Here is a 19,449-nt window from a genome sequence, read left to right as displayed (position 1 = left end):
AATTGTAGCTATGATATTGGCAAATGAGATAATTCCTTGATGGGGAATGCCTTTTCAGTTAGATTCAGATCAAGGAACTCATTTCACAGTGAGAGTTTTAAGAAAAGTTTGCAGAATGTTAGGGATGAAACAAAGATTTCACACCATATTACCCCCAGAGTTCAGGAATGGTAGAACAAATGAGTCGAAAGGTGAAGAATAGTTTGGCCAAAGCCATTTTAGAAGGAAACAATTGAATATAGGCTTTGCATAGAGATTGGATGAAGTTGGCAGAGGAGAACACTTCGAGGTTACCAGCCCCTGGGGATAAGGTAATAGTGCAACTGATGACAGACAAGAAAGTGTTAGGAACTGGATGGGAAGGGCCTTTTAGAGCAGTTGTGACAGGACAATCATGTACTATAATTGATGAAAATACTGTCTACAATGGCGACATTGGACACAGCTAAAACCATATCCTATTGGACAACTCAGTCATAACGAAATTGTCCCGGAAGATGGATGATCTTGTAGAGCAGGGGATCATTATGGTTTCAGTAGCCACAGTACTGATGATAGGGTTAATTCAAATTTACAGACAATTATTAAATTTGATCAAATTATGACATCCAGAAATTAGAGTAATATTAGAACAGAGGAAATAGGAATAATTTAGTTACTATGATACTAATTTAAGGGCCTTAGGGCCACTCTGTTTTTACTTACAGAATATTGTGCGCATGAAGATTTCAAGATAATTTCAACAGGATATTAACTATCAGCTATCAATCCCCAAGTCGGATTGTCAACCTCCGGACCTGAGATTAAAGGCGACATACTTGTGACGCGGTTCTGCAATTGAATTTTTATCCTTTTAAATATTGTCCACTAGCTGGGAGATATTAAAGATAATATTGTGACTGTCAGTTGATAATTATCATGATGATTGTAAACTTTCCTGCTCTTTTATTGTTGAGTTCACTATGTTTAATACAGACGATCCATTGAGGACTGCATACAAGTACTTATCTGTATATGGCATATGCTAAAACTGCTGATATATCTAAATGTTGGGTATGCTCACACATTCCTATACATGCTGAGGGGGGAATACCTTTACATCCAGTACCTTTATCATGGGCAGATTTAATTGTGTGGGATCAGCTTACTCAGTCTTTTAGCGATCATAGGATATATAACATCAGGATTTCCTAGAACTTGTGATAGGATAGACTTTTATAGAAATGGATCCTGCACAGGTAGGCCAGGTCACATGAACAGGTACTCACCTGTCTTTAACACATCCAGTCCAGCACCCAGTCTTATTTTAAATGGAGCAGAATCGAAGCCACAAGGAATATTATGTGTTGATAATAAAAGAGGCCCTGGAGGGAGCTTGGGCACCAGCAAGTGTCAACACTCAATAGATGTAACCAAACAAATTTGTCTGAACCTGTCTCGTGATGATTGATCTTGCAATATTCCATATTGCTTCAGAGGGGAACACATGTATCCAACTCTCAATGGTACTTATTGGATTTGTGGAAATAAGGCCTATCCATGGTTTCCTTTTGGATGGATGGGATCATGTTACCCTGGATATGTAATCCTATATATTTATCATTCTTACCAGCTTCCAACTGGAAGAAAGTGACGTGCCTTTGGTATAATGATGATAAGACTATCAATTGAGACCGAAGCCACTTTCTCGATTTTAGAACAAGTTGCCAATGATACTGCTACAGCCCTTACGGAGATCAGTGATGAGATGGTTGCAATGTGCAGTGTTGTGCTACAGAATTGGATGGCATTAGACTTCATTTTGGCAGCCAAGGGTGGAACATGTGCTTTAATTGGATCAAGGTGTTGCACATACATACCAGACACTTCGGAGAACACAACTAATTTGGTTACACATATTCGGAAGGAGGTCGAGAAACTAAAACAACCAACGCCTTTTTCTCTGTGAAATTGGACCATTGGTTGGATGGGTTCACTGGGGCCAAATATAGGGCAAAGGATAGTGATTTTCATGGTAGTAATTTTAATTTTCTTTCTGGTTGTACAAGCAATCAGATGTTGCTGTTCTTTAACAACCAAGTACGTGGGAGGTGTAGTAGCAGTTGCATCACTTCAAGTGGAAGAAGAGCTAACCAGAATCCCAAGTGCCCCTCCAGTGAATGAGAATATGTACTGGCAGTCATCCATTTGAGGGGCTAACACAGGATGATATTACTTTTTCCCTTATGATTTTCTGAATTAGTAGGGATTTTTAAATTCAATGCAATTGTGTGTAGCTAATCAAGTACACAGCCAATACAGCATTGTCAATGATAATCATGGTGGAGCTAAATCAATTATAGAGCTAAGAATAGTTCTTCAGGTGCATTTATAACTGGCCTAGTATTGGACTAGCTATATGGCCAGAAGCGGGGATAGAAACTGATTATTTTACATTTTTCTTAGTTTTTAGGCAGTATGCAGGGACTGGCAGAGCTAACAGTAAAGAGTTAAATGATAACTTACACACGTAAATGCAGTAAGAGAATTAAACAAGTAACTATGATTTTAAAACAAAAAAGCCAATATTCTAAATATATTTCAAGTATTTTATTGTGATTGTTCACTTTGGCCAATGTAAGTTACCGAAAGGTGTGATGGGAAAGGTAAATAGTTTAGAGCAAAAGGCCTGGGAACCCATTCGCTAGCAAAACTCATACCTGGAAGACTTATGAGGGAACACTTTTGAAACATAATGAATCGGTTCAGTCACTGCCCAGACACAGAATAGGTATGCCCCGGATGCAGCAACACATGTCTATGCAGCTTGGCAGTGAGCCGGTGGGAACATCCACTTTGACCCTTACGGTGGCATCTACCATAACCAGGCAACAGGGAGGTAACTTGAGCCAAGAAGGGATTTAGCGTCTGGGCTTCATGGACGAATGAAGTACCATCATGCTGGCAGGTACAATGCGGTTGGCTGAGGTACTTGACAGAGATTTGTACTGATGTGTGTATACTAAATGAAATTAATTTTAAACTAATGAAGGGCGGGAAATCTGATAAAGAAAATGTATAACCGTTCTGTTTTTACTGATAACTTCAGAACATGTCCGAGAGGTCTGGATATTCTGTACCTGTGACCATTGAGATCATTTCTCCCATTAGCTTCTGGTCTTAATAAAGATATCTTTGTACCAGAGACATTAGCTTTGTGAGTGAATCTTTGCTATCTTATAAAAAAACCCTTTCAGAGACCTTCAAATCTCTCTCTCCTACCCCCAGGGATCCTCAATCCTCCCTTCCCCCCAGGAGCCCTGGAACTTACCAACTCCGCGGCTCCGAGTACCTAGTCTCAGGCAGAATGCTGCAGTATCTTTCCTGACCACTACAGAGCTGTGCCTGGATGGTTCATGATGTGGAGATGCCGGCGTTGGACTGGGGTGAACACAGTAAGAAGTCTCACAACACCAGGTTAAAGTCCAACAGGTTTATTTGGTAGCAAATACCATAAGCTTTCGGAGCACTGCTCCTTTGTCAGATGGAGTGGAAATACGAAGGAGCAGTGCTCCGAAAGCTTATGGTATTTGCTACCAAATAAACCTGTTGGACTTTAACCTGGTGTTGTGAGACTTCTTACCTGGATGGGTTGGACAGTTGTTTGGCAATCTCATTGGCCAACAGCTCTCCAAGGCAGGAATTCCTTCCAAGTCCTGCCCGCTGCCAATCAATGCTCAGTAGAGTGTAAATGGCAAAGTGTCTGTCAGAGTCAATGAGAATGTGTTCCCTGCTGACTCTCCAGATGATGGGTATCAAATACTCACCATCCTGAAAATTCAGGACATAGTCAATTCAATTACTTGGCTAGTATCAACAGCTGTAATATTCAAAATGAACATTAACGATCTTGTTTAAATAATTGCATTATTATTAATATATGTACTCAGTTATAAACTGAGGGATATATAATAAATAGAGAGTCAAATGACTAATAAAACATTCTTTGTTGAATGATTTGATTGTGTGGCACTTGCTGGTTTCTCATTGATACCGATGAATAAACTAAGTGACTGATTTTGTCCAAATTCCTAGTTCTCGATTGGTAAAGCTGGCTCATCCTACTGATTTCAGGACAGTCTAATATGTGATCAAATCAACATGATTAACACCAACAGAAAGTGATCACTTAGTTAATCAGACCAATACTACATATTGCTTTTGTAACATATTATATATCTCTAACGGTTATATTAATTTTAAGTATTAGAGATGATGAATGGTTTGTGATACACATTTCAGGTGTGATGTGGACGTGATATAAGACTGAATATATGAAGATAAGAGTGGATATATGAGTGAATACAATATCTAAAATCAAAGTATAGTTAAAATTGCACCAACACTCACTTCATCAAACTAAAGGCTGCAGCTGAAAGGTTACTTTTTCTCAATTCCTTATTTCTCTAACCTTAAGTGTGAATTACACCATTTAGGAGTTTTGTGGTGAACCTTTTGACTTGAAACTTAGATTACTGCCACATGTTTGAAATTCAGTTATAAATGATGTGAAGGAACTAATTGCTTACTTTCGGATAATGTAGGGAACATCAGTTTTTCATTCTCAGCCTCTTCAAACTTTACATCAAAGTATTTATAAGGATTCTGCAGAAAGTCTGGTTTTGGCACGTCAATGACTTTCTCCAAGTCTTCCATATGTAGGGAACTAAATGTTCCTGTAAAGCCAATCCACAAGTGAAAAAAAGCTCTCTGAACTTTAAAATGTTAGAACAAAGCAAATATTTTTTAGTTTCATGTTTCAAATAATCATAGAATCCCTACAGTGCAGAAAAAGGCATTTGGCCCATTGCGCCTGCACCAACAACAATCCCACCCAGCCCCTATCTCTGTAACTCCATGTATTTATCCTGCTGATCTCCCTGACACTAAAGAGCTATTTAGCATGGACAATCCACCAAACCTACCCACCTTTGGACACTAAAGGGCAATTTAGCATGGCCAATCAACCTAACTCGCACATCTTTGGAGTGTGGGAGGAAACCAGAGTAAATGAAGGAAACCCACGCAAATACGGGGAGAACGTGCAAATTCCACACGGACGTTCACCCAAGCCCAGAATTGAACCCACGTCCCTGGTGCTATGAGGTAGTAGTGCTAACCATTGTGCCAATAGTTTATTTATTAATACTGAAAAATAGTTTAAGCAAGTTCTTCTTTAAACACAGTCATTCTGCTATTGTAATATTAGAAAAGCAACAAGAATATTTGGGAAATAAATTGGAAATCAAACCTATTGAGTTTATTGAACTCTAACCTAAAGCTTTAATTAGAATTAGTAACAGGTAAGATTCTACCTAAAGGAGAAACTGCAGCTACATATCAAACTAAAATTCAATCAAATTGTATAAAATTGAGCATTGCATCATTGTACAAAGATTATTTGTTCACAAGTATAAATTGTTTTATTGGCAATTCAAAAGTTAAAATTTGAAAATTTTCCAGGCTGTAACCCTTCATTGATGAGTACTTTCCTATCCTCTTCACAATCGAGTTCTTGTCACTTTATGTAGTGGTTTAAATGCAAGTATTTCAATAAATATTTTAACTTTCAATTTTTGGATATAATTATGAAAATAAGAGGAACAATGGATTCTTTCGATTTCCCTGAAAATGTCCCATCTAATTTTATAGCAGGAGGTTATAGATACCTTGTCATGTACAAGTAAAAACTATGAATTTGGGGATACATAGCAATAACTTGTACTGATGGTATCAAAATAACATTTATGAAATTATATCCAACTTAGTCTCCACATTTGCCATATTAATATTGCACATAGTTAGACAATAGCAGAATTTGTTTATGTAATAAACTAATTAATGTTCTATAAATGACTTTGTAATCTTTACTATCTAAACATTAATATTCTTAAATGAGCCAGTGAAATCTGAACAAATCAGTGGTTTAATTTTAAAATAATTAATTTTGAACTTCATTTAAATCCTTCATACTTCATACAACTGACGAACTGGTCATATTAAATTGAACTAATCTAGTACCTGCAACTTTCAACTTTATAGGTTATGTCTTGGTCAAATACTCTCAAACAATCCTAAGCATTTCCATTAGCCTGAATATTCTGAAAGTCACATTGTAAATTAGGTTCAATAAAGTGCAAAATCTCCATGTTCATTTGAAATAGCTAATTATAACTTTTAAAAAACATTAAGCTCTTAAGTGTGGTCATTTGCACTTTCTATAAGGTCCTGCTATAAATACACTTTACAGGGAATCAGTTTATTTGCTTAACATTAGTGGTGTAGTTGTGAGTAAACTACTTTTGTTAACTTGGAAGACAGTCTAATGAACTACCCCATATGTAAAGGTTTATGTGTAGAGGTAGAGAGATTATTCTTACCAATAGGGTTCTGCATTTTGCCCCAAGCAGATAGCCGCGGTCTTGGTCTCTTTTGGATTCTGCTTTCTCTAAACTTGTTACCCAAAAGTGTACTTTCCCATGTGTTCACCCTAAAAGATAAAGTTCAATATTACTTTAAAAAAATACAAATTTGTTAAAGCTTATATTTGTAAACTATGCATTTTTCTAATATTTTTGCAACTTATTTTAAAACCATTTACAAGAACTTTTACCTTTATCTTCAGTCAACATTCATTACTCCTACATCAAAATGTTTACTATATGTCAGATGTGGATTAAGAATGACATTGATAGTTCATTAACAAAAATGATTAAAATGCATTAAAACTTTCGATATGGTTTGGTTAAGTATCGATCTTATAAATGAAAAACTGGGAAATGCAAAACATTCAATTTAGGGACCCAAGTACAGAAATCACTGAAAGCCAGTGGGTGGGAACAAGAAGAAACTTAAACGGGCTAATAGAATATTAGCTTTTAACCCAGGGAGACTGGAACACAAAGGGGTAGAAGTTATGCTATAGTTATACAAAGCTCTGGTTTGACACCATCTAGTGTATGGAACACTAAGGAATGATCTAATGGAGGTGTTTCAGATTGAAGATTTCACTAGGGTAGACAGAGAGAGAGAAGATATCTCCTCTGCCCAGAACAAGAGCTTTAACTTTAACATTAGAACTAAACCATTCAGGGGTGATATGAGGAAGCATAGTGGAATCTGGATCTCTCCCCCTCTAAACTCTGTTGATACTGGGTCAATTGATAATTACAGAATCAAGAATGATAGATTTATGTTCAGCAAGGATCTTAAAGGATATGAAACCAAGCAGGCAGATGGAGTTAAGTTACAGATCAGCCATGATGCAATTCAAAACAAACTCAAGGGACTATCCCTATTCCTCTTCCATGGTATTGGCCTAATTTCATATACTAAAGCTATAAATGCATAATGTTGTACAGTTTTACTTGAAATAACACAGCAGATTGTAACTTCCAGCCAACTGGTTTCTGAAGATGAAAGAATATTGATTTGAATATAACCAACCTGGTATATTTAAATTAGTGACAGACTTTTGATCAAATATGGTTCTTAAATATTTAACATAAAAGCTTATGTTACAGGGGGCAACATATTGGCATGGACAGAAGATTGGCTGGCAAACCGGAAGCAGACAGCAGGCATAAATTAATCTTTTTCTAGTTGGCAAGATGTAGTGTGATGTGCCACAGAGATCAGTGCTGGTACCTCAACTGTTTACAATTTCTATAAATGATTTGGATCAATAGATGGGTGAGATGGTTGCCAGATTTGCTGATGACACAAAGATAGATAGGAAAGTAGATTTACTCAGGCGCTGATCGGGGGTGCCATCTGATCTCTGAGCAGCAGGGTTTTGCTGTTGTGTTGAGGCCTTGCTCCCCCTGTATGACGGCGTGATGTTTTTTGGCAGTGTCGTAACATCTAGAGACAAAACCAACTGTTTCCTTTGGTGAGAAAAACTATGGCTTTCTCACCTGAAACAACAATGCCATTTTTTGGTAACATTTCGCCCAATGCCTTTGAATATTTTTAAGGCGGAGCTAGATAGACTTCTGTTAAGCAAGAGGGAGATAGATTATTGGGAGTAGGCAGAGTGCAAATTTGAGGTTACTATCAGATCGTGCATAATCTTATTAAATGGCGGAGCAGGCTCAAGGGGCTGAATGACCTATTCCTACTCCTTGTTCATAAGTTCATATTCATCAAGATAATAGAAAGCAAACCAAAATCCAACTTACTTATAAATATAGCAGTGAGCAAACACAACCATAAATGCAGCAGCTATATGCTGCTTTCTCTATCAATTCTTTCTTTGTTATAATGACTTACCTCCTATATGTATCCATGTTCTCCTCAGTAACTGGGGTGCTGTGTTTGAAAACTGGCAGTTGTTCTTCATGTCTCACCTGTTTCTGATTGGCAGTCTTCTCTTCGTTGGCTGCTATCTTTCTATCAGGTGGAGGCGAACACTCGCCAATTCGCCAGTGCTCATCCTAAACGGAGTTCTTCAAATTAGTTACATTTCTAAAATGCAGTCATTTATCCTTCTTAACATTGAAGTCATTTGGAATATAACAAATCTACATTTAATGGCATGTGAAATAATAGATCAAATTGTTCTTTTCGCTTCAGTACCCTCCCAAAATGTAAATTCTCTCCTTTGCGGAAGAATTTATTTTAAAGTATGAATTATTAATATAAACTGATGCCCATTTGTGGAGATGTTTTCTTCAATTGTCTCTGAGAAAATGAAATACAATCATAGAATCCCCACAGTGCAGAAGGAGGCCATTCAGCCCATCGAACCTGCACAACAATCCCACTCAGCTCCTATCCCCACAACCCCACGTATTTACCCTGCTAATCCCCCTAATCTCGGGACACTAAGGGGCAATTTAGCATGGGAAATCAACCTAATCCGCACATCCTTAAATGACCAGTAATTTTATATCTGTGTGATATATATAATGTAACTAAGTGCAATGAAAACTGGGCTTCCTAGAGTTTCACAGCACAGAAGGAAGTCATTTTGTCTATCATGCCCATCCCAGCCAGCTCTATTCAATTTAGTCCCACACCTCAGTCTTTTCCCCATTATTTTGTAAATTAGTCATCTTTATGTCCAATTGCCATCTGCAATTTCCTACGGAATCTGCTTCCACTAACTGTTCAGGTAATGCATTCCAGATTTTAATTGCTTAACATATGCAAAAATTTCTTATTTCCCCTTTAGCTACTTTGCCAATTATTTTATACCTCAGACCTCTGGTCACCAAGCCACTTTTTCAGGAGAAACCACTCTTCCCCACTTCCTCTAAAAGCCATTCATAATTTTGAATGTTCCAATAGGTCTCCCCGAAACACGCCGGCATGAAGAAGAATAATCAGTTTCTCCAACCTTATGATATAATCCCTGGTATTATCCTCTATACTCTCTACAAGGCCTTGACATCCTTCCTAAAATGTGGTGTCCCAGAATTGCACACAGCACTCCAGCTGAGGCCTAGCCAGTCATTTCTAAAGGTTTGGCATAACTTGTTTATTATTTGTACTTAATGTCTCTATTTACACAGCCAAATATTCTATGAACTTCCTTCACTGCCTATCATCTTTCTTTAAGCAGCTGTTGTGGCAAAGTGGTAGCATCCCTACCCCTGGGCCAGACGCTCTAGGTTCAAGTCCATCGCCAGGATTTGTTGACCACGGAAGGAGTGTTTGTAATGTGGTTTAATGGGCTGATAATGAGCTCAGGAATCCTTTCAACATTTCCACAATATTCCCGAAAGGGAAAAGTATGTGAAGATTCACTAAACAAAAATCAATTTGCCCTGCCACCTTCAAAGATTTGTGAATATGCAGGCATAGCTCCTTCTGCTCTTGCACTCCCTTCAAATGGCACGTTTAGATTATATTGCCTCTCTCCATGTTGTTCCTGTCAAAGTGCATTACTTCATACTTAGCCATATTAAATTGCATCTGCCATGTATCTGCCCATTTGACAAGTCTGTTTTTTAATTCATTCATGGGATGTAGGCATCACTGGCATGGCCGGCATTTAAGGCTCATCCTTGATTGCCCATGAGAAGATGCAGCCACCTTCTTGAACCACTTTAGTCCTTGTGGAATAGATATACCCCCAGTGCCATTAGACAAGAAGTTCCAGGATTTGACCCAGTGACAGTGAAGGAATGGCGATATCCTTCCAACTCAGAATGGTGTGTATCCTGGAAGGGAACTTGCAGGTAGTGATCTTCCCATGTGCCTGCTGTGCTTGTCTTTCTAGGTGGCAAAGTCACGGAAGGTGATGTGTAAGAATGCTTGCTGAGTTAGAAACATAGAAACATAGAAACCCTACAGTGCAGAAGGAGGCCATTCGGCCCATCGAGTCTGCACCGACCACAATCCCACCCAGGCCCTACCCCCACATATTTTACCCGCTAATCCCTCTAACCTACGCATCCCAGGACTCTAAGGGGCAATTTTTTTTTTTTAACCTGGCCAATCAACCTAACCCGCACATCTTTGGACTGTGGGAGGAAACCGGAGCACCCGGAGGAAACCCACGCAGACACGAGGAGAATGTGCAAACTCCACACAGACAGTGACCCGAGCCGGGAATCGAACCCGGGACCCTGGAGCTGTGAAGCAGCAGTGCTAACCACTGTGCTACCGTGCCGCCCCGTTGTAGTTGATCTTGTAAACAGTACATCTGCTGCTACTGTGCACTGGTGGTGGAGAGAGTGAGCATTTAAAGCAGTGAATGGGTCACATTCAAGTGGGCTGAATTTTCCTGGATGGTGTCAAGCCTGAGTGTTGTTAGAGCTGCATTCATCCAGGGAGTTCTGCATTATACAATTAAGTTGTGCCTTGTAGATATTCTCCTGACGTCTGCTACTATTTCCTCACTATTCACTAAGCTGCAAGTTTTGTATCATTCACAATTCTTCAAAACACTATTTCTTATATCTAAATCCAGGTGAATTATAAATAACAAGGAAAGGAATAGGCTGAATACCAATAGCTGGGAAACCCCAAGGCATATTTCTCTTCCATCAAAAGAACATTTACCGAAGTTACCATCATCCCTTTAATTCCATGTGCTTTTTTTTCCAAATAAATCTGCTATGTGGCACTTTATCAAGTGACTTAAAGTAACAAAACTATTATTAAAAGAAAACTTAGGGTAAAAGGATACCCAACATCCTTTACGAAATATAGTAAAAACAGCATAATTTTGAACCATGTTGATAACATAAAGTTCCCATCAACTGACAGAAATTGCGTTGATATTCTGATGTATATTGCTGAAAGAAGAATGCTATTGCAGGCATCTTTTTTTCACTTTGGACATAAATATTCTAAATATTTTATCAGAATAACTAAATTATTTAAAATATTAAATGCAAAAATATTTATTTAACTATTAAACATTATAACAGAGTAGATTAGAACAATTTATGAATTGTATTTAACTTTGTAACTCACACCATCAACTGTGTAAACTAAAGCAATTTGCTTTTAAGATGTTTGCTACCAAGTATGATACATGTATCACTAGTTGTAAGTAATACAATCTGTGAACTTAACTCCCAAGGTCTGGAAGAAATTAAGGCATTGCTGAACTTTTGGCTCCTCAGTGTAGCTGTTTCTGTGCACCTGCTGTCCGACAGGTAGTATTTGAACATTAGTAGGCTCTCGAACCAGGGGCCATAATCTAAAAAATAGGGCCAAGCCATTCAGGAGAGGTGTTAGAAAACACTTCTACATGCAGAGAGTGGAGGAGGTTTGGAACTCACTTCCTCAAATGGCGGTGGATGCTGGTTCAATTGTTAGGTTTAAGTCTGGGATAGACAAGTTTTTACTGAACAGGGGTATCAAGGGATATGGGCCGAGGGCAGGTATGTGGAGTTAGGCCACAGATCAGCCATGATCTTATTGAAAAGCGGAGCAGGCTCTAGGGGCTGAATGGCCTACCCCTGTTCTTACATGTGGGGACCATGCATACCTAAATCATAGAGTACTGCTTACTAACCTGACAATTTTGCTCTAAACAATTGATAAAACATGGAACAGCAATCCAGGTAACTGTCTCTGCTTCATTTTACCAAACTGACTAAAACATCGCAAAAGCAAGAAATGGGGATAATTCTGATTGTCATGAACACCTTACGATAGCAGCATAGTGCTGCATTTTGAAAATAAGGTAATAAAGATCATGGCACAGCATTATTTTCTTAATCTACATCCATGCGAGCAAAAATAAAAGAATAATAATCTGCACCTGTCCAAATACACCGATCAGTGATCCAGAAATGTCACTCAAAACAATGCTGCAGTCAGCAGACGCAGAAAGAATGAGCAAATGGTCATCCTGCACACAAGTTTCAAGGTGATTGATGCAATCGTTATGAGGTTGTATTGCTGCCACCATTGGTGGAGGTTGAGTAATGAGAACGTCACTGGAACATAAGCAGTATTCCTAATCAGAAACAAACAGAAACATCATGTGCAACAGCGGACGAATAACAATGTTCTATTCTAAATTAGATTAATAATGGAACTAATCTTCCTCGGACTGGCGATCATTGTCAGATTGCCACTCGGCTCCAAGTTTTTTTTAAACCATAAACATTTCCATCTTGTCTTGCCCAATCTTGTGATTCAGGCCAGGTGAGATCTGATTAGTGCAGCGCGTCCCTAAGGCCAAGTGTTGAAGGGAAGGAGGCCAGGCCTTGTGGGGTGGGGGGAAGGTAGTTGGGGGCAGGGGGTGGGGAGCCCCATGAGGAGGAGTATTCGGAGTCTGTACAATAGTTACCCAGAAGTTAGAAGCCATTTTAATTCTCCTATCTTTCTCTGAGTAACTTTGGTGTAATCCAGTCAGGACTACCTGAAGTTAATGGTGTAAGTTGTGTTTTTGGATGGTTCCCAGCACAGAGCATTTTTTCAGGGGAAGTTTGCACTTCTGGGAAATTGCCGCAAAAGCTTTACTCGTGACCTTCCAAAGGAGATTCCCCGTGTACCTCTGGGTATTCCCCCAATAGGTAAAATAAAGTTATCATAGTCCCAGATGACCATAGGCTGCTCTCCCCTTTGAGGGAGAGAGCTGACTGGTGGTGATTTAACCTGAATGTCACCACACCTCAGGCAAGGGGCAAGGTTGAAAAGGCAGGGTCTTCATGAATAACCTCAGCCTGTACAGGAATTGAATCTGTGCTGTTGCTTTGCATCACAAACAAGCCATCCAGCCAACTGAGCTAACTGACACAGGGTCACTTAGAGACCTCAGTTAAAGCAGAGTGGAGGCAGGGGAAGACAGAACACGGCCATGTTTTACAATACTAGCGGCCATATGGTAAGTTTAAAAGTCCACTTTGAATTTAATGAATGAATTTAGAGAATGAATTAGTGGGTGGGTAAGTGCATGATTGAATGGGTAGCTGGGTGAGGTAGGTAAGTAAATAGGTATATGAGGTGGTAGGATTGTGGGTGAGTGAGTTGGCAGGTGAATGAGATGATACATGGATAAGGTGGCAGCTGGTAGGTGAGAAGGTAATTGGGTTGGGTTGGGTGGGAGTCAGGTGGCCACAGTGAGTAATAGGGAAGTCAGCGGAGGTGATTATGGGGTCAGTTGTATAGTTACCCAGATGTTAGACTATGTTTTAATCTGTTCAACATCACCTGAGTAACTATTCAGGTAAAACGGGAGGTCTTGTGGGGCAGTGAATAGTGTCTCTGCCTTTGAGCCGGAAGCTCTGGGTTTGATGGGCAGACTTGAAGGCCAAGAAAGGTAGATTCATAGTTCGGCCAAACAGATTAATTATCAATCTTTAAACCTTCCCAACACACCTGTAGCAGGTGGTAAGTGTGGAGAGTCTCCCGGTCAGCCATGATTGGTGTGGTGCAGCACCCGTCAAACTCTGACAACAGGCTAGTGACCTGTTCTAAGAAAAACCAGCTATGGAAACAGATATAAGCATGTGCTGCATTTGCCTCATGCACCACTAGGTGGAGGAAGAGAAATAAAGAAGATTTTGGGAACTGGTGAACTGTCTGAAGTCTACGACTAGCTCAGAGTCAGAGACATCTGTGGAGAGTCCTGTGGAGCGGGTGAATTGTTCATGAGAAGTTGAAACTTCCCAGGTTCACATGTCAGAACTCCCATAGGGTCCCGATGTGCATCTTCAGCCGTATGTCTACCTCCAACAATCTGGAGATCGTGAAATTTGGACCCATGTTTATAAACTGATAAACGGACAACAAATGGGGCTGCAAATTTTAGATTAGTGTCCAGTTTAACATTAAAGTCCACAGATTTATGAATAAACTGTTTCTATTAGATTGTGTTTATAAATACTCTTCCAGCCTGCTGCCTCCCAAGGCCCACGATTTTGAGTGTCATCAGCTCCGTGCCAGAAATCAGCGCAGAGCTGATTTCAATATTTAAATCAGGATCTGCATCCCATTAGCAGGCCAGGGACTGAAGCATCTGGGCCTGCGAGTGTCTCCCTCCCCCCCACCCTCCACCAGGAGTGGTTCACTCCAGCGGGGTTTACTACTGCTCCCCATGAACAGGGAACAGGTGGCCCAACATCGCTGGAGGGAACAGAGGCCATGGAGGCCACCAGGAGGCCGGGGGTAATGGGGGGGGTGCCCCCTTGGCTATGTCAGCCTGGCAGTGCCAGCCTGGTCCCCTGGCACTACCTAGGGGGCAAACTGGCAACACCTAAGGGCACCTTGGCACTGTTCACCGGGCATCTAGCAATGCCAAGGGGGCAATCGGTGGGTCCTGCTGCCACTTAGCAATTGGGATCGCAGGCAGAGGGAGGGAGGACAGCGATCGGGGCTCGCCATCTGAGAGACTGGGGGGAGGGCATGTTGGGGAGTTGGGGTCTGGCCTGGGGTTGGGGGGGGGGGGGCGGGGGTGGTGGGGACATTGGGTCTAACCCAGATAGGTCCAGGAAGCCAGCGATCGGGAAGCTGGCAGTGTGGGGCCACGGTGCATATGCCGTTCTCCACGCTGACAGATTAACACATGCGCAATAGCCCGCTTAGCGCTCTGCTGCCGGCCTCTCGGGCGGGACTAGGCCCTGCCCCCAGATTTTCAGAGTGAATCCCGCCAGGGCACTCTGTAATACACAGAGTGTGGGAGATTCATTCTGAAAATCCCACTAAAAAAATCAGCAGAAGTTTCTCGTTTTCACGCGAATTGGGGACTTTGTGGGCGAATCCCAGCCAATGTAGTAAAACCATTGCTTAACTATTGGAGGGAGTATTCCCACTGATAAGTTATTTGTTACAACTAGGGTGCTCAGATTATAAATCAACCCTTTCTCAGAGCCAGAGCTGGAAGGAGTATTCAAAACTAATTGGAAAACATTCCAAAGCTGGAAAGTCAGATTTCAGGGGGCTAATCCCACAATCAGAAAATCTCAGAACGCATGGACATGTAGCCTATTAGTTTCCATCCATAATGGATTGAAATCGTTTGACATTTTTGATGATGTGCTTCCTAGGAGCACTGGATTTTGGAACTACCCCTCACAATAAAACTCAACTGGTCTGAAATAAAAATCTAAGCAATGAACAGAAGCATAACTCAGTTTTGGTTGTTAGACACTGGTGGGAATAGCAGCACGTTATTAGATAGGTAGACAATTAAAACATACCACTGACTACAGTATTTCTTCATTTGAAGTAAATTATCTCCATTACATAGAAACATAGAAACCCTACAGTACAGAAAGAGCCCATTCGGCCCATCGAGTCTGCACCGACCACAAACCCACCCAGGCCCTACCCCCATATCCCTACATATTTACCCACTAATCCCTCTAACCTATGCATCTCAGGACACTAAGGGCAATTTTTAGCATGGCCAATCAACCCAACCCGCACATCTTTGGACTTTGGACTTGAAGGCTAATTTTTAGACCATTGCATTTTTAAAAACTCTTTTGTAGGATGTGGGCATCATTGACAAGGACAGGATTTATTGCCCATTGATGATCATTTCATGGTCACCATTATTGAGACAAGCTTTCAATTCCACATTTCATCAACTGAATTTAAATTCCGCCAGTTCCTACAATGGGATTTGAACTCATATCCCCGCAGCATTAGCCTGGGCCTCTGGATTACTGGTCCAGTGGATTTGCTATTTCTTAGGCAGTCCCTCAGAGTGGAGAGTGACTTGCTTCCACACTAAAAATGAGTGACTGAAGAGCCCTGACAGTCCAGGTCCCGAACTTCATTTCAAGGGGTGGAAGATGCCTGTGTGTGAGTTCTTTTAACGTGGGATGACCATTACCTGCTACCACCTGGGCTTGACAGAGCAAGACCTTGGTCCCAGCAGCAAGAGGATCCAAGACAACTACAGACCAGGCTCTGCCGTATGGGTCTAGAACGTACAAACACACATACTCCTGCTGTCCTCCTTTCTCATTCTCACAGGACCTCTCTCCCTGAGATTCATAAAACCCAGTGACACTACCACTACGTCAACATCTCCCCTCTAAACTTGACTGTATTTAAATTGTTTTTGGAAATTTATGGATACAGAAACAAAATAGTGCACATAAAGCTAACAAAGGTCCTTTACCTGTATGTTCCAGACTTTCATATATCCATTCACATCCCCTGTTATAAGATAGTCGCTATTTTTATCAACTGTCATAATAATGGATGCTACATTCGCATGGGCCTCAAACTCAGCCTGCAGAAGGTTTTCAAAGGTATTCCAAAAACGAACAATTCCACAACTACCACAGGCTACAAGGTTTGCACCACCTGAAAGTTTAAAAAGAAAGTCCAAAAATACTTACTTCTTATAAGGAAATCACTATTAATTACAAATGTAAATAAACACACAACCAGAACCATCTCACGTGGTAAGTCCTTAGATTTACAATGTAAGGATGGAAGTTAATAAATTATTAAAACATGGTTCTTTCTAAGATATATTTACTTTTCTAAAGCTAAATTACATCTGTTTCTAAATCATTTGAATGGCATGTTTTAAATACTTTCCTACAATAAAACATTAAGACTAAGTTTTTAACTCAAAAGTGATAAATAGATAGTGGTCATGTGTTTGAACTTCATTATTCCAATATTAAAATTGAAATCAAACAGGGTGCTATAGGTAAATCACTATTTTCAAATCTGCAATTTATTTTTCATTTTCAATACTGTTTTTCCATGTTTTATTTATGCTAGTTATAAAATATTACAGGAGTGCATAGATTTGTAGGTTAGGTAATAATTAATAACTTGGTTGGAGGAGCAGCGCTTCATAAATTGACTATTTGCCAATAAAATTACCATTGCAGCAAATTAGAAGCAAACGTTGTACATGGTTTAGTAATGTTATTCTCGCTAGCATCTGTTCCAAACAAGAAGAAAAGCAGGCAAATAACTACAAACCTGAGTGCACCTGACTATCAACTGACAGCTGGAGCCTGAAACTCCTCAGAATTCTTACTTGAAATCGTGACTTGCTTGACCTTCCAACTCAGGTTGGACCTTTGGGGTGGGGGAGGGAGAAGATTGGGCCTGGAGAGGGATATCTGGCTTTGGGGGAGTGCGTCGGGTCTCAGAGGCGGAGAGGTGAGGGTGTTGGAGAGGTGGATGAGTCCAGTGGGGAGCTGTGGGGAGTCCACAGACTTGTGCTTGTGGGGAGCATCCTTTTTGGGGTTTGAGGGTGGGTTGTGGGGGGGAGGGGTGGGACGGGTGAGTGTCAGTTTGGGTCTGTGCAATTGTTACCCAGATGTTAGAAAAGGTTTTAATTCTTCTAACTTCGCCTGGGGTAACTATTGGTGTAACCGCGTCAGAACCATCCAAATTTTGTGATTTAAATCACAGTTTTTGAATTGCTCCCAGTGCAGGGCAATTGCCCAGGGGGGAAGTTTGCACTTCAGAGCAATTACTGTGCAAACCTTACCCGACAACATCTGAAGGGGATTCCATAGGTTAATCTACTGCACGATAAATATATATTTTGTTTGCAATGTGGATCGATCAAACATAATAAAGATAAATAATGCATGCTTAAACATAGCATTAGTGTACACATAGAAGTAATTGTGCTTTCTCACCTGAACTGGAACCATTCTTTCTGCTCTCCAGGAAGAATAGCCTTGAAACTATATAATTAAATTCATTATCCTCATTGTCAGCAAATAATGAATATCGATGTGAAACTGCAGAAGAATTATCCACAGCTTGAGGTCCTTCCTGTTGGTTTGGTAGATTGTCTGCAATATTTTTCAAATATATGAATCAGAAGAGGAGAGTACACATGTATTAACAATAAAAAATTAAAAACGTAAGTCTGAATGTATAGTGCATGTTTAACTAGGAATAACTGAACATGTTTATATACGTAGAAACTTTATTGGATTATTTGGAGTTTTATTTATTATATAGTTTGACAAATTAATTATTCCATATTAGACCATAAGACATAGGAGCAGAATTAGGCCACTCGGCCCATCGAGTCTGCTCCGCCATTCAGTCTTGGCTGATATTTCTCTCATCCCCATTCTCCTGCCTTTTCCCCATAACCTCTGATCCCCTTATTAATCAAGAAACTATCTATCTCTGTCTTAAAGACACTCAATGACCTGGCCTCCACAGTCTTCTACAGCAAAAAGTTCCACAGATTCATCACTCTCTGGATGAAGAAATTCCTCCTCATTTCTGTTTTAAAGGAACCCCCCTTTTAGCCTGAGGTTGTGCCCTCTGGTTCTAGTTTTTCCTACTAATGGAAACATCCTCACCACGTTCACTCTATCGAGGCCTCGCAGTACCCTGTAAGTTTCAATAAGATCTGCCCTCATCCTTCTAAACTCCAATAAGTACAGACCCAGAGTCCCCAACCGTTCCTCATACGACAAGCTCTTCATTCCAGGGATCATTCTTAAATCCCAACTGTGAATAACTCTTATAGCAAGCATGTTTAAAGCTTTATTCACATTTCTTGCCCTCATCAGGAGGACAACAATTAGTCAGGGGGCAGCTGATTAAACACAGCCATATATGGGTGAATATGGTTAAAGTAGGTCCAGATGATGAAATGAACCATAAAGCACCTTTTCTGTCATCATCATCATCATCAAGGTGGCATGGTGGGTGGCACAGTGGTTAGCACTGCTGCCTTACAGTGCCAGGGACCTGGGTTCGATTTCCAGCTCGGATCACTGTCTGTGTGGAGTTTGCACGTTCTCCCTGTGTCTGCATGGGTTTCCTCCGGGTGCTCCGGTTTCCTCCCGCAGTCTGAAAGACGAGCTGGTTAGGTGCATTGGCCATGCTAAATTCTCCCTCAGTGTACCCAAACAGGCGCCGGAGTGTGGCAGCTAGGGGATTTTCAGAGCAACTTCATTGCAGTATTAACGTAAGCCTACTTGTGACTAATAAATAAAGTTAAATAAACATCGCCACAATAAAGTATCAAGATTGTAATGCCCAATA

General features: G+C 40.5%; 1 protein-coding gene across 3 annotated transcripts in view; it reads right to left on the bottom strand.

Moving 5' to 3' along the window:
* Positions 1–19,449, bottom strand: part of LOC144483736 (cilia- and flagella-associated protein 337-like) — a 67,344-nt gene that overhangs the window by 16,632 nt on the left and 31,263 nt on the right. For all 3 annotated transcript variants that reach the window (XM_078202280.1, XM_078202275.1, XM_078202289.1), the window contains 6 exons: positions 18,075–18,233; positions 16,580–16,767; positions 12,263–12,460; positions 8,311–8,474; positions 6,420–6,529; positions 4,569–4,715 (listed from right to left, as the gene is read on the bottom strand). In XM_078202280.1, coding sequence (XP_078058406.1) covers positions 4,569–4,715; positions 6,420–6,529; positions 8,311–8,474; positions 12,263–12,460; positions 16,580–16,767; positions 18,075–18,233 — 966 coding nt within the window. The remainder of the gene's footprint in view (positions 1–4,568; positions 4,716–6,419; positions 6,530–8,310; positions 8,475–12,262; positions 12,461–16,579; positions 16,768–18,074; positions 18,234–19,449) is intronic.

This window comes from Mustelus asterias, chromosome 3 (assembly GCF_964213995.1).
Source record: "Mustelus asterias chromosome 3, sMusAst1.hap1.1, whole genome shotgun sequence".
Lineage (NCBI taxonomy): Eukaryota > Metazoa > Chordata > Chondrichthyes > Carcharhiniformes > Triakidae > Mustelus > Mustelus asterias.
The sequence above is the reverse complement of the archived record's forward strand: the minus strand, read 5'-3'. Positions and strand labels throughout refer to the sequence as shown.